Consider the following 12,477-nt stretch of genomic DNA (forward strand, 5'->3'; position numbering starts at 1 on the left):
CTTCGAGTAATTCATTTCCAGTAATTCCAACCTACATATTGCACTTTTTATCGCGAATATGCTGTAATAATATTAAGAAATAATTCTCCGTGTATTTTTCTTTGGATATAGATGTATTTATTCTGTTTATGAAGCAGTACAAAATATTTTGTTAGATAAATAGAAAGAACTATCGTGCGAAAAGATTATTAAAGTAAGGACACTTTTCATGATCAAATGCTGTATCTTTAAAAAGGTTTCAGATACAAGTTTTTGAAATTATTACATAATATTTTTCCATTTTCTTTGTCGTGACAAGATTATTTCAAAATATCAACTATTCAATAAAATATCTATATTATGTCAGGAGAAAACATTGTAAGTTTGAAATATAGAACAGCATTTTAGCGTGACAAAACTAATAGAATAAAAATAAAATGACAGAATTAACTTTTAAAAATTTCAATCAGAGATATTGTTATAATCTGTTTATATGTGCAAAAATCTTATTTTCTCAACAAGTAGAGATTTTTAAAACATATAAATTTCTTATCAATTCTATCCCTGTACGAATTAAATAAAACCGTTAAATTTATTTTCAGTTAAATTTGGCAAATTTTTTCAGTCTTTTAACACTTTCCCTGTCCACTGAGCCACATATGGTTCAGGAAACGTGCGCTTGAAAAGCACTAATACGCTCTTGAGCCATATGTGAGTCAGGGGCCATATACAACTTCTAAAACGAATAATTCCACTGGACGTTCTTAAACTGTACTGTTTTTGCATTGGACGTGTTGGTACGATCATAAAGTAAACAAAAACGCCGGGACATACGAAAAAATATTTTTATTTTTCTAAGAAATTACAAATTATTTCTAAGCTATTTCTCACTATGTTTATTTTGGAAACAGCATAAACAAAACGTTTTTTTGCAATGCAAACACTCAGTGTCTACCCGTTTTACTCTTTTTGCAGCTATTTGCCAGTTTGTGCCTTCTTTACGCAAGTCTTCGTAGCATCCATGGCATCGTTTTCGGACAATTTTATTGTCCTCTTTCCGCGGAATTTTCGTCAGAAAGTGTTGATTTGCAATTGAGCTAGTAGACGGTCCTGGGCTATTGGTCAATGAATTTGCACTCACATCGGATGCATTGTTCAATTGCAAGAACTCCCTAATAATTTCTTGTTGCGTCTGTAGTACGGTTTTGCGATCTCTTCTATTAGTAGTAGAATGTAGTTTTTGATACAAAAGCGTAGCGTTTGTTACTGATGCACAAATCAAAACATCTAAAGCTATCTTTTTGTACCATGCCAGAGACTTTCTTTTAGGGTCATAGTAACTTGAAAGTTGATCAGATACATCTATGCCCTTTTTTCGCTCATTGTAATAGAGCACGACTTCTGGCTTCAATTTCCGTTTATAACCTGCAGACATTTGCATACTAGCGTCATGGCATGTAGAAATCATAACAACGTCACGTTTGTCTCTCCATTTCACCAGTGTTATATTGCCCTTCTGACGAGCAATTACTTCACCTTTTTTAGGGCCCATTTTTTTCGATCTTATTGCCCATGGAAGTTCTTTTCTATTTACCCGTAGAGTGCCGCATAAGTCTGTCTTACGCTGCTGTAAATATTTTGCTAATCCTACGGAATTGTAATAGTTGTCACACACAATTATCCGACCAGCTTCTAGAAGACCATCACATAACTGAACTACGACACTACCTGGCTTATCCAAATCAGCAATCTCGGGGTCGCGACCAATGTAAATATTATAGTTCCAGACAAAACCCTCTTCTGTGCAGAGTTTATAGATTTTCAAGCCGTATTTATGAGCTTTTGATGGGTTGTATTGACGGAAAGATATCCTCCCTCTAAACGGCATCATCGACTCGTCAATGACAATACATTCATCAGGTGTTAGTAAGCTCTTCCAGTTGTTGATAACAAGGTCCAAAAGTGGTTTTATTTTATACAGACGTTCGTTTCGATCCCTTGGAGCTTCATTATCAACAAAGTGCCAGCAGCGTAATATTGATGAGAAGCGATTATACGATATGTTTACGTTATGAAATATTGGATGATAGTAAATCGCGTCTAGTTTCCAATATGATTCAAACGTCGGAAATTTCACAATACCCATAAGCATATACAAGGCAATAAATTTCATCATTTCTTCGCGTGTTACGTCTGTCCACCGGGTCATGCGGCTATGAACTGACATATTGACGTTCTGTTTCAGTTGAGAAGCGTATAGATTTGTTTGAGTGACCATAAGATCTAATACTTCATTGGTCAATATACGTCGATAAATGGATACAACAGATTGTTCGCCTTGAATATGAAGTGTTGGGGTGCTGTTATAAGGTTGGCGTGACAGTGGTAGTATTTCCTGACTCCAGCCATTTTCTCTATCTATATCATTTATTTCTTGCGGAGTAAGCCGCATAATCTCACCAGCAGTCCGTCTTCTGCTCGTTTCTGGCCTAGGTGAATTTATGACGTTATCGGATAAATTATCAGCTGGCGAGTCTGTACCAAAGCCATCGGTTACAATGTTGGAACGAGAAATTTCATCTGGATCAAAATCAGGATCTTCGACGTCGTCATCAGCAAAAATACTCGGTTCTTGATCCGTAATATTAGACTCTGGATCGCTATTGTCATCATCACTCAATTCAAAGTCACTTTCTTCTAGTACACGTCGCAATTCCTCATTTGATAATTTGCGAGACATTTTCAATAAAAATAGCACATACGATATTATACTCTCAACAAACAACAAACAATTTTAGAACTTGAAACGATAAACTGACAAACAACAAACTAACAGAATTGTAAAATATGACAATGATATAAAATAATTGCACTGACAAGTCTATGCAAAGTTTATAATTGTCGTATTATATAATAGAGTATTTACACAAACAAATACTTTTGAAAATCTAAAAAAGTTCTCTGAACCACATATGTATCATGAACGTGCAGAAGCAAAAATGTCTCCCTACGCTCATGAACCATATGTGTTTCAGGTAAGAAAACTCTACATCCGGTTTTTCTTTTTTTAAGTATTATTACTAGGGGTATCCTTTGACTATAAAAAAACAAATTATAAAAAAAATCCTATTGGACTTGTCGGTCAATTTTGCATTTTTATATTGGGACAGGGAACGTGTGGTTGTTGTCTCGCTATGGATATAGTGTCAGAAAATTCTAAATTTTCTTGTACTTATTAAAGAAATTAATTTCGAGACAATTTTAATGAAAGTTCGAATATGGAGAGTATAGGAGAATTTGTGCTTTTAACAAGTTTATTAATTCTAGAAGAAAAAATCTTCAGACAATTTTCAAGAAACTAAGTCAATATTAAGTTGAACAAAAACGACTATAGTTAGAGTATTGGTGGTTGAAGAGAGTTGTCTGTATTAACACAGCTTTTGGTACAAAATATTTATTATGACAAATAGTTGCGTGCGTTGCAAGCGTGTATACTATTGCCGTGCAAATAGTCCAAAATATTTTTTGAATTTTGTACGGAACAACCTTAATTTTTTCTAGTATGTGATACATAATGTATAATGATTTGTATATCCAATAGAAAATATTGATATTCTGTGCAATGATTAGTGGTGACTAAAGTCCAAAGAGGTTATATAACATAGAGACGTAAAAGCATAGAAAACATAATAAGTGAATTATTGGCCGCTAAAAAAGAGACCAAAAAAAGAAACGTCTTTCCTCTTTGTCTCGCAGCCTGACACAGCGTTAATATTAATATTTTGGAGTATTGTATAAACACGAGCTTGAAAGACGAAAACAGCTATACGCGCGTACTTTTTTTAAGTCTCTCTCTATAATGATCAACCGTTTGGAGAACTACATTACTGTTCTATGTTATTACTTCTATGCTAAAGTCTCTATAAATGAGCGGTGACTACTATGGACTCATTCATCCTGTTTTTAAATATTCTCATAATGTTTTTGCGTGATTTAATAAGTAACATTACAGACTTTTATTAAATATAGACTAGTCAATTTTTATAACATCACCTCATATAAAAAATAGTGATGATTATATGGTAATAAAATGTAAAAAAAACTTCTACTATTGATGACTAACATATTACTAGAGAGTTAATAAAAGTATATGAATATACTTGTGTAGACCAGATATTTGTTACAAATGAAAACTCTCTTTATTATTCCTTTAAAACTAACAAATATGTTTCAAATAAAATATTCTTGTATATATCTAATGAAATGAAATATAAACATAATCTACTTATATAATATACCTCTACTTACAATAAAATATTTAGTCTATATACTTGTAATTAGTGTATAGATTTTAATAAATTCGATTATAAATGAAATAATCTAGTTTGCTTTTCAATGAGCATACCCAGGAGTAAAGCAGAGTAATTATTGTACTACTGTTTATTTAAAAGCATGCCTAATAGCAATAATAATTTGAATAATAATAATAATAATAATAATAACAATAATAATAATATAGCGACATGCGTTTTAGCGTGCAAATATTACTTTCTATATAAAATAATATGTATTATAAAATATTTATTGAAAATTTTATTTGTGATTACAATTATTTATTCTATAAAATAGGAATTTTATGTATGTTTCTATATAAATGCGTATTTGCTGATGTCATATATTATTTTGTGTGCATTCATATTTAATATGCAAATGTTTTCTATTCCAAATAAGATCATTTTTATGATCGTTTAGTACGTTTTCATTTAAAGCAGAATCTTCGACATAGAGAATGAAATAAGCAATATTTTCATGAAATTGTTTACTCTCTAGAAAGAAAGAAGTGATTGTGTAGCCTATGATAATGGCGATACTACCCCACAGTTGGATAGGATATGCTAGAAGAATCGAAGAATAGAACCCGAAACAAATGTCATCTCTTCGAAATATTTATAACTCCACACAGTACTCATTACAATATATTACATAGGCGAATTTCTTTTTATAAATAATATATGCTATAACATTTATTATTGATTAGTTGGATTATATAAATAGATACTGATTATATAAATACAGATTAAATAAATAGGTTAAAAAATGTTCTTTTGTTATAATATCAATTATTACGATTTAAAAATCAATAAAATATTAAATTCCGTTTAAAGGTTATCGAAGCAATTTGAAATTGGTAAATCTGCTACCTCTGGCGTTATCTCTATAAAAGATCCAATGAATACAAGAAAAGATTACTCGGGCCATATACTAACAGGCAAATAAATGTTTCCAAACTTTTGTCCTTCGAAATTGGGAAAGAGTTCTTATATTATTCTTACAATGACACAATTCTGATCAAATCGTAATTAGCGGACAGGTAATGGTTGATTGCTAACTATATATGTGGTTTAAAACTTAGCCTACTTTTCTTTAATTTAGATTATTGTATTGAATCGACAATCAGAGAGATAGATATAAAAACAGATTGACAGACGGGTAAAAAAAGACTAAGAAGATAAATATTGTTTCTTCACTATCAATTTTTCTAACTGTTAAAAAACTGTATTTAATGTAGATAATCCTCCGTTTACTATTTTCAAATATTGGTTTGTACCAACAGATGTTTTGATGAGATCCAATATAAAAGTTATACCGGAGCTATAAAAATATTTTCGTTTTTTCATGATCTTATTTGTAAATATTTTCAGGCAAAAAATATGATAGCAGCAAATGAATCTAAAATCAACCTAAATTTATTTTACTTTTAAATTACGTATGCTTTGATTACCTGGTTGACTGAATTCACTACTTTGCTCCTGGTTTGCTAAAATTTAATATGTAACGAATTAAAATTTTTGAATTGTTTGTTATGCCATTTTTATTTATTTTCCCTAATATTAAAGCGATTGAAAACAATCCAATCCAAAACACAGATCCAAGGATATGGGAACGGACCAATTACCATTCCCTGACTTGTTTTTTAATTTACATATCTATAATTTTTAGTAAAACATATTTAAAAAAAAAAAGATTCTGCATAGACCCGCGCCTGTGTTAGGATAGTTATTTACGAATTTAATTTTGATAATTACTATTTCAAAATTAGTTCAATAACTTAGGATTACTAGGGTTCATAACCACTAATTTATTTGTTATCATAAACATATCCTGATAAAAACATAACAATTTCATATTTGTTCAGTTGAATACATAAATTATTTAACAATATGCAAATGGACGAATATTACAGGGATGTACGTAGAGGGGGAGGTCTAAACTCAGGACTAATTACACTAATTATTGCATACATTAATAATACCTAATTTATATGTGTATATTTCCTATACAAACGTACGACTTTGATTTTCATTTACAAAAATAAATAAATGTTAATAATTATGAGCTTACCATTCACATCACGTTCGCATGCAAAACTTGTACCAACAGAATTATTTGCATAGCACAAGTATGTACGTTTTTCTTCCACACTTGAATCCAAGGTTAGTATACTTCTTAATTTTTCATTTTTCACTAATTCATCGTCCACAGTTTCGTTACCACCATTGATTTTCCATTGAAAATCGACCTCTTCAGGTTCAGCTTTAACCGAACACACCAACACATCGTTTCCATCAATTACTGTTTGTGATATTTGACATTCTGGTTTATCTGCATAAATGATTTTAAACTTTAATAATTTGTAATAAGAATGATAATTTTTAATAATTTTAAATTAAATCATGAATTGTATGTTTGACTTGCGGATCCCGAAATACTCCAACGACTTATGTATAAAATAAGTGAAGTTAGTTTGTCAAAATAAATGAGGACGTAAAAAGTTAGAAAAAAATGATGTCATTGTGTCCCATTCGAATAGATCCCATAGCCTCACCTAAATTAAACATAATGAATAGAAAACCTGTTAACGGAAATTATGCTCGAGATTCTGAATGATATCAAGGTGACCAAAACATTTCGGAAACTTTATTGGTATTAAATTTTAAGTATAAAAAAAATTTGGATCGAACAGTTTCAAAAGAAATGACGGAAATTTTTGGAAGGAATTATCGATTCATGTGTCCTTATTTTGGAGACTATTTTGCAGTTGCTTTTTATGATTGACGATATTAAGTCAAAGTACGCATAAAATTTGCTGAAATTTATAGTAAGGAAACAATTTTTCTGGGTGCCAGCCTGCCGGGTTGTTAGTTCTGTTACCGCCTTCTTTAAGATAGAAACATCCGATATGAAAACTATAAATTTTACCTAACAGTCTATTTAGATAACAGGGGTGAAAGAATATAGTAATAATCACACATTTTCTCCAATATAATAGGTTTTGAATGCCGATAACATAAAATATTAGTTTTTTTACTTCTTTTATTTGAAAAAAATCAATAAAAGAAAACATTATAATACAAAAGTTCAATAACACTCAAAGATATAATTAAAATGCATCAATCATCCAATTGCAGGAAAATTAAGTGAAAAAAAGTACAAAACACGGAAGCAGAAGTTTATTTCATAAATTTGCTGGAGGAGGGAAAATCTGTTATTTTTTCTCGGTTTTAAAGGCTTTTCTTACCTTTAAAATCCTCCTAAATTGAGCAATAGAGTCGAAAATCTGTACAACAATTGAACTACTATTAAGAAAGTGCCATTTTGGAGCCTTTGCTTATACCCCTGCCCTGTCTCAAAATTTCATATTTTTCGTGGTTATTATTTGCGTTCTCTTTACCTCCTTTTTACATTTAATCGAGGAAATAAAACCGAAAAAATAGTCTAACCAAGGAATTGACTCCTCGTCAGTTGACTTTTTTGGGAGCCGATGGAGAATTATATTCTTGACCGAAACCACAATCTTTATTGTCGTCCTAAACGAGTTTTTTGGACCGCATTTTTGTTCTTCAAATGCTATATCTCGAAAATAGCGACGTTAGGTAAAAAATGTCAAGGATAAAAAAATGCTGAAATTTGACCAAAAAATGAAATCCAATAGTTGTCTTAATATTAAATAAAACGAATGTGGTGTCGAGAAATAGGATACTTCTGTTCCACCGTATGGGGGTAAATCAAAAATTCGAAGCACTAATACGCGTGTATATGACTTTGTTCAGTACACGCAGACAAATATTTTCCACCAGCTCCCGTAAAAATTAACTGACGAAGGCACTCTACGCACTTTTACTATCTCTCCAAATCGAGTAAGAGCAATGGAAAATTGTATTTGAATTACATTAGTATTGGGGAAGTGCTTTTTATTTAGTATTTATAGCCTTAAAATTTCGATCAAATTTTTCTTCAATCCAAAGCTGTTTTATTAAAGTTGGTAAACAGTACACAATGAAACTTGTAAAATATAAAATTTTATTCAATTCTATTTTAAAATTTAGAAACATCTCAGTTTATTCACACGTAAATATTGAACATACATAGTATAGGTAGGTATAGGTACCCATATAGAGGTATCAATCTTGAACACAGTATCTAAATAATAGAAGAATAAAAGTTTTCTTTTTCAAAATTTAAATTGAGTTTGAGCAATATTTCTATAACATTATTTCGATTATTAGTTTTAAAAGTGACATTGTATTGGTTATATCCTCTTACACTTGGCGAATAATGTTACTGTCGCACACTGACTGTCGTGTACAAATTTATATTTTATCTATAAAAGGAAATTGTTGAATGTATTTCTCTAGTGTTTTCAGTGAGAGTACAAAAAGTGTAGTTTCTAAATATAATAATTGTACTAAAATAGTTAAGAAGCGTAATGATAAGATTGTGCTTTATAGGCAACAATTAATTGTATGTTATGCAATTTAAAAGGGCTTTTGTCACCTATCTCTGTTATTCATGTACCTATTGGGATAAAAAAAGTATTTTTTGAAAATTATAGCAATTTTTTTAGCTTAAATGATGCCTCTCACCTGCAAGTAAAACAAAATAAACTGTCCTTGTGCTTATTGTACGTGAATGATAGCGTTAACTTTTTGTTAATTTAGGGCATGCCTATTATACGAAAAATCCTTACTAATAATACAAATGCGAAAATAACTAAGTCTGTCTGTATGTATGTCTGTATAATTTAGATGAAATTTGGTACAGAGCATGAGAAAGGACATAGTCTACTTTTTAATACGCTCTAAAGTAGTTATAAATAGGGGTTGAAAGTTTGTATTGAAATTACAACATTTTTAAAACTTGAAGCTTGAAACTTATTTTTTAGGCTCTTGACTAGATATAAATAACTATGAAATTCATAGTTTGTGTAAATTTTAACCTAAAGCGGGTAAAAATTGGGGATGCAAGTTTTTGTGTGATGACATCGACAAAAAAGCTTATGGCCTGGAAAAAAAAAAGATAGAAGAAATACAGAGAATACGAAGTCATTACAAAATGTGAAACTGAAATTAACATGATAACTCAAAATAGGTGTTCATTTAGAAAGTTCAAACAACAGAGGATATGAGCTAGGTCACAGCCTTCAAGACATATTCCAGCAAGATGTAGGTGTAGGTACTAGATACTTATCCGATTTGAAAAATTATTTTACGTATAGAAAGCTTATTTATCAACGAGTAACATGGGCTGTTTAAAAAAAAATTAGGGTTCCGTATCAAAATAATAAAATCGATGAAATTGTGAACAAAAGAAGGATAAGTGACGGCATATGAACCGAAGGTTATACCTTTCGCAAAGAAGTTGAAGGGATACATGTTTAAAATGCTGGTACAAAATGTTCCTATTACTAGATAGTAATCTTATTTTCACAATGATCTGAGTAATTTTACAGATTCGCGAAAAAATGTCCCTCGATTTTTAATATGATAAAAAACTAAATATATATCAAATTGCGAAAAATAATCTAAAACTAATTATCTGTCTGATATGAATAAGTTTTTAATGCGAAAAAAAGTCAAGTCGTGAAAATCTTATAGAAGTACGAATACTCCATTTACTAAGGTGATCTTTTTCAGGAATCTTTTTTAAAAGATAATTTTAAGAGAACTTTATTTCAAAAATCTGTAATTCCGACAGTGAATTGGAAAAAAAAAACAAATAGAGAAACATATAAAACAGTTCATATTACTTGATAATAATAAAGTGTATAAAACTTACATAAAACTTTTAAAACAGTTGGCGAAGCGGTACTACCATGTCTATTATAAACTTCACAAATATAATTTCCAGCATCTTGTCGTGGCACTGGCTGATCAATAATCAATTTATTACCTGTGATAATAACTTCATTTGTACTTTCCCGTCGCCATTGATATGTGGGTTCAGGTAATGCTTTTGCTGAACATAATACCTTTTCAGGTATATGATTTTCAATTACATTTACAACTGTATTCGAAAGTGTTATTTGTTCTGGAGGATCTGCGTATATAACAAAAAAACAAAACAAAAAAATAATGTTTTTTTTTCTTCTTATATTGTATTTACTACAAAAAGTATATAAACGTAAAGCAGAGAAAAAAAAACTTTTTTTATTAGTTTATCATGAGAATAGTGGGGTAAATAAGTACTTACATTCAACGGCAAAGTAGATCGTTAAATTGACACCTTCTCCGACACCATTCGATTTACTTTTACATGTATAGTTGGCGTTATCGGTAAGTCGGTCTAATTGTTCATTAGGCCATGCGGTCATATTCCAAACCTGATAACAAAAAATATAAAAATAAAATGAAAATGAAAACAGTTCTCTTGTTTTTGAAATATTATTTGATTTTATGAAGATAAATTTTGCTTCAATTGAATAATTTTGGACACAACTTTTGTTTTTCCCAAAAAAAATTCATTTCATTAATTTATTTAGTTAACTTTTTGTATAATTATCTATTCGTTGAGTGCAAAACAGCCGTTTAAAAAACCCTCAACAAATGCGGTTTTTTTCTTGCAGCTCTCTCCAAAACGAAACGATTTTCTTGAAACATAGCTAAGAACCCTTGAAAACAAATTACCTTTCCAAAAAAACAAATCAAAATCGATTCATCCGTTTAGGAGTTACGTTTACACAGACAGACAGACAGACAGACACATAGCGGTTACAAACTAGCATTGTTGAACAAAATTTGGTTGATTTGATATGCAGAAGAATATATGAGCAGCTATAGAACCCACGACTACTTACACTTTGGGTCAGCTCCTTGCGCATAACCCATCAGGGCATATGGTATAAATTATTCCTGGACTTTAGCAAAAATATCGAAGAGGGTAATAATAAAGATAGTGGAAAGTAATATTTTGCATTTTATTTTTCGTTTTTTCTCTTATTTAACGGTTTAAAATACAAAATTTCAGATAAGAAAAGAATATGAACGATGATAAAATTAAGAGATTTGATTAAGGTGAAATCATCTTACTAGAGAAATGAAAATAATGAATTTCTAAACTCAAACCTAAAAACAGCTCAAGTGAAGTTGATCTAACCAGCTCCGGTGAAATATATTATTTGAGTATTAAAAAATATTCTGTTTAATATAATTTTGGGAAGTTATAAAAACAAATATGATCATAATTGAAATGATTACATATGTGGTTTAGCTCCGGGTAAGTTAATACATATAATAAAAACTAAGAAAAAGTTTATTTATTCCCGGAAAATATAAATCCAGCAGGTAAAAGAGAAAGATCCAATTCAAAGTAGTACAAGGTTGCTATAGACAAATGAGATCAAATAATAATAAAATTTTAGGGTGAAATTATACTTCATGTGAATAAGTGCTATAAAATTTTTTTTATTTATAAATGAAATAAATATAAATTGGTTATAAAAAAACGTTCAAATTATATTTTCATATAAATAAATAAATAAAACCCCTTACGTAAACTTATTTTTAGACCACCAAAAAAAAATAAATTTATGATTGACTTACCAATATTGAATGTATTGATTCAAAATCATTCGTTCGAATATTTTCCGATATATTATTTTTTATCACATAGTAGAGGTCAGTATTATCAAGGTCAAGTAGTTGATCATTTTTCAACCATACAACATCACAAAGTGGATAACATTCGATACGACATGAAATATTAATATGTTTGGCATTATATAATGCCCCATGGTATGGATGTGGCTTTGATATTATGGCTGGGGGAGCTGTAAACAAATCAAATAATATTATTTATAATCAATATGTTATATATAAATATATAACTACAGGATGATAAACAAATGGAAAATATTCTTTTCTTCCCAAAGGGAAGTTTTTGTAAGGAAAACATGATTTGACATATTATCTTTACGTTTCATAGTCATGTCTTAACACCAATTTTAGATTAATGTTCGTGTGCACGCATGTATGTTCGTTCATTCATAGGCATTATTTCGTTCACGATTTCTTGCGAATCAAAGGTGATAACGATCAAGCATTTACATCAACCGTTGCTTAATAATATCAAGATAGATTGAGAAGAATCAAGAAGAACGATAAAAGCTTATTCAAAAAAAACTTTTGCATACAAATTGAGGCCTTGGGAGGGGGAGAAAAA

The 12,477-nt window shown here is 30.1% G+C and overlaps 1 protein-coding gene across 1 annotated transcript in view; it reads right to left on the reverse strand.

Annotated features, from left to right (window-relative positions):
• The window catches only part of LOC123292624 (hemicentin-1), a 963,326-nt gene that overhangs the window by 22,163 nt on the left and 928,686 nt on the right, over positions 1-12,477 (reverse strand). The window contains exons 14-18 of the mRNA XM_044873338.1: positions 11,859-12,085; positions 10,510-10,639; positions 10,096-10,356; positions 6,382-6,642; positions 5,762-5,797 (exon numbers count right to left, since the gene is read on the reverse strand). Of these exons, the coding sequence (XP_044729273.1) occupies positions 5,762-5,797; positions 6,382-6,642; positions 10,096-10,356; positions 10,510-10,639; positions 11,859-12,085 (915 nt within the window). The remainder of the gene's footprint in view (positions 1-5,761; positions 5,798-6,381; positions 6,643-10,095; positions 10,357-10,509; positions 10,640-11,858; positions 12,086-12,477) is intronic.

Source organism: Chrysoperla carnea, chromosome 2 (assembly GCF_905475395.1).
Source record: "Chrysoperla carnea chromosome 2, inChrCarn1.1, whole genome shotgun sequence".
NCBI classification, from domain to species: domain Eukaryota; kingdom Metazoa; phylum Arthropoda; class Insecta; order Neuroptera; family Chrysopidae; genus Chrysoperla; species Chrysoperla carnea.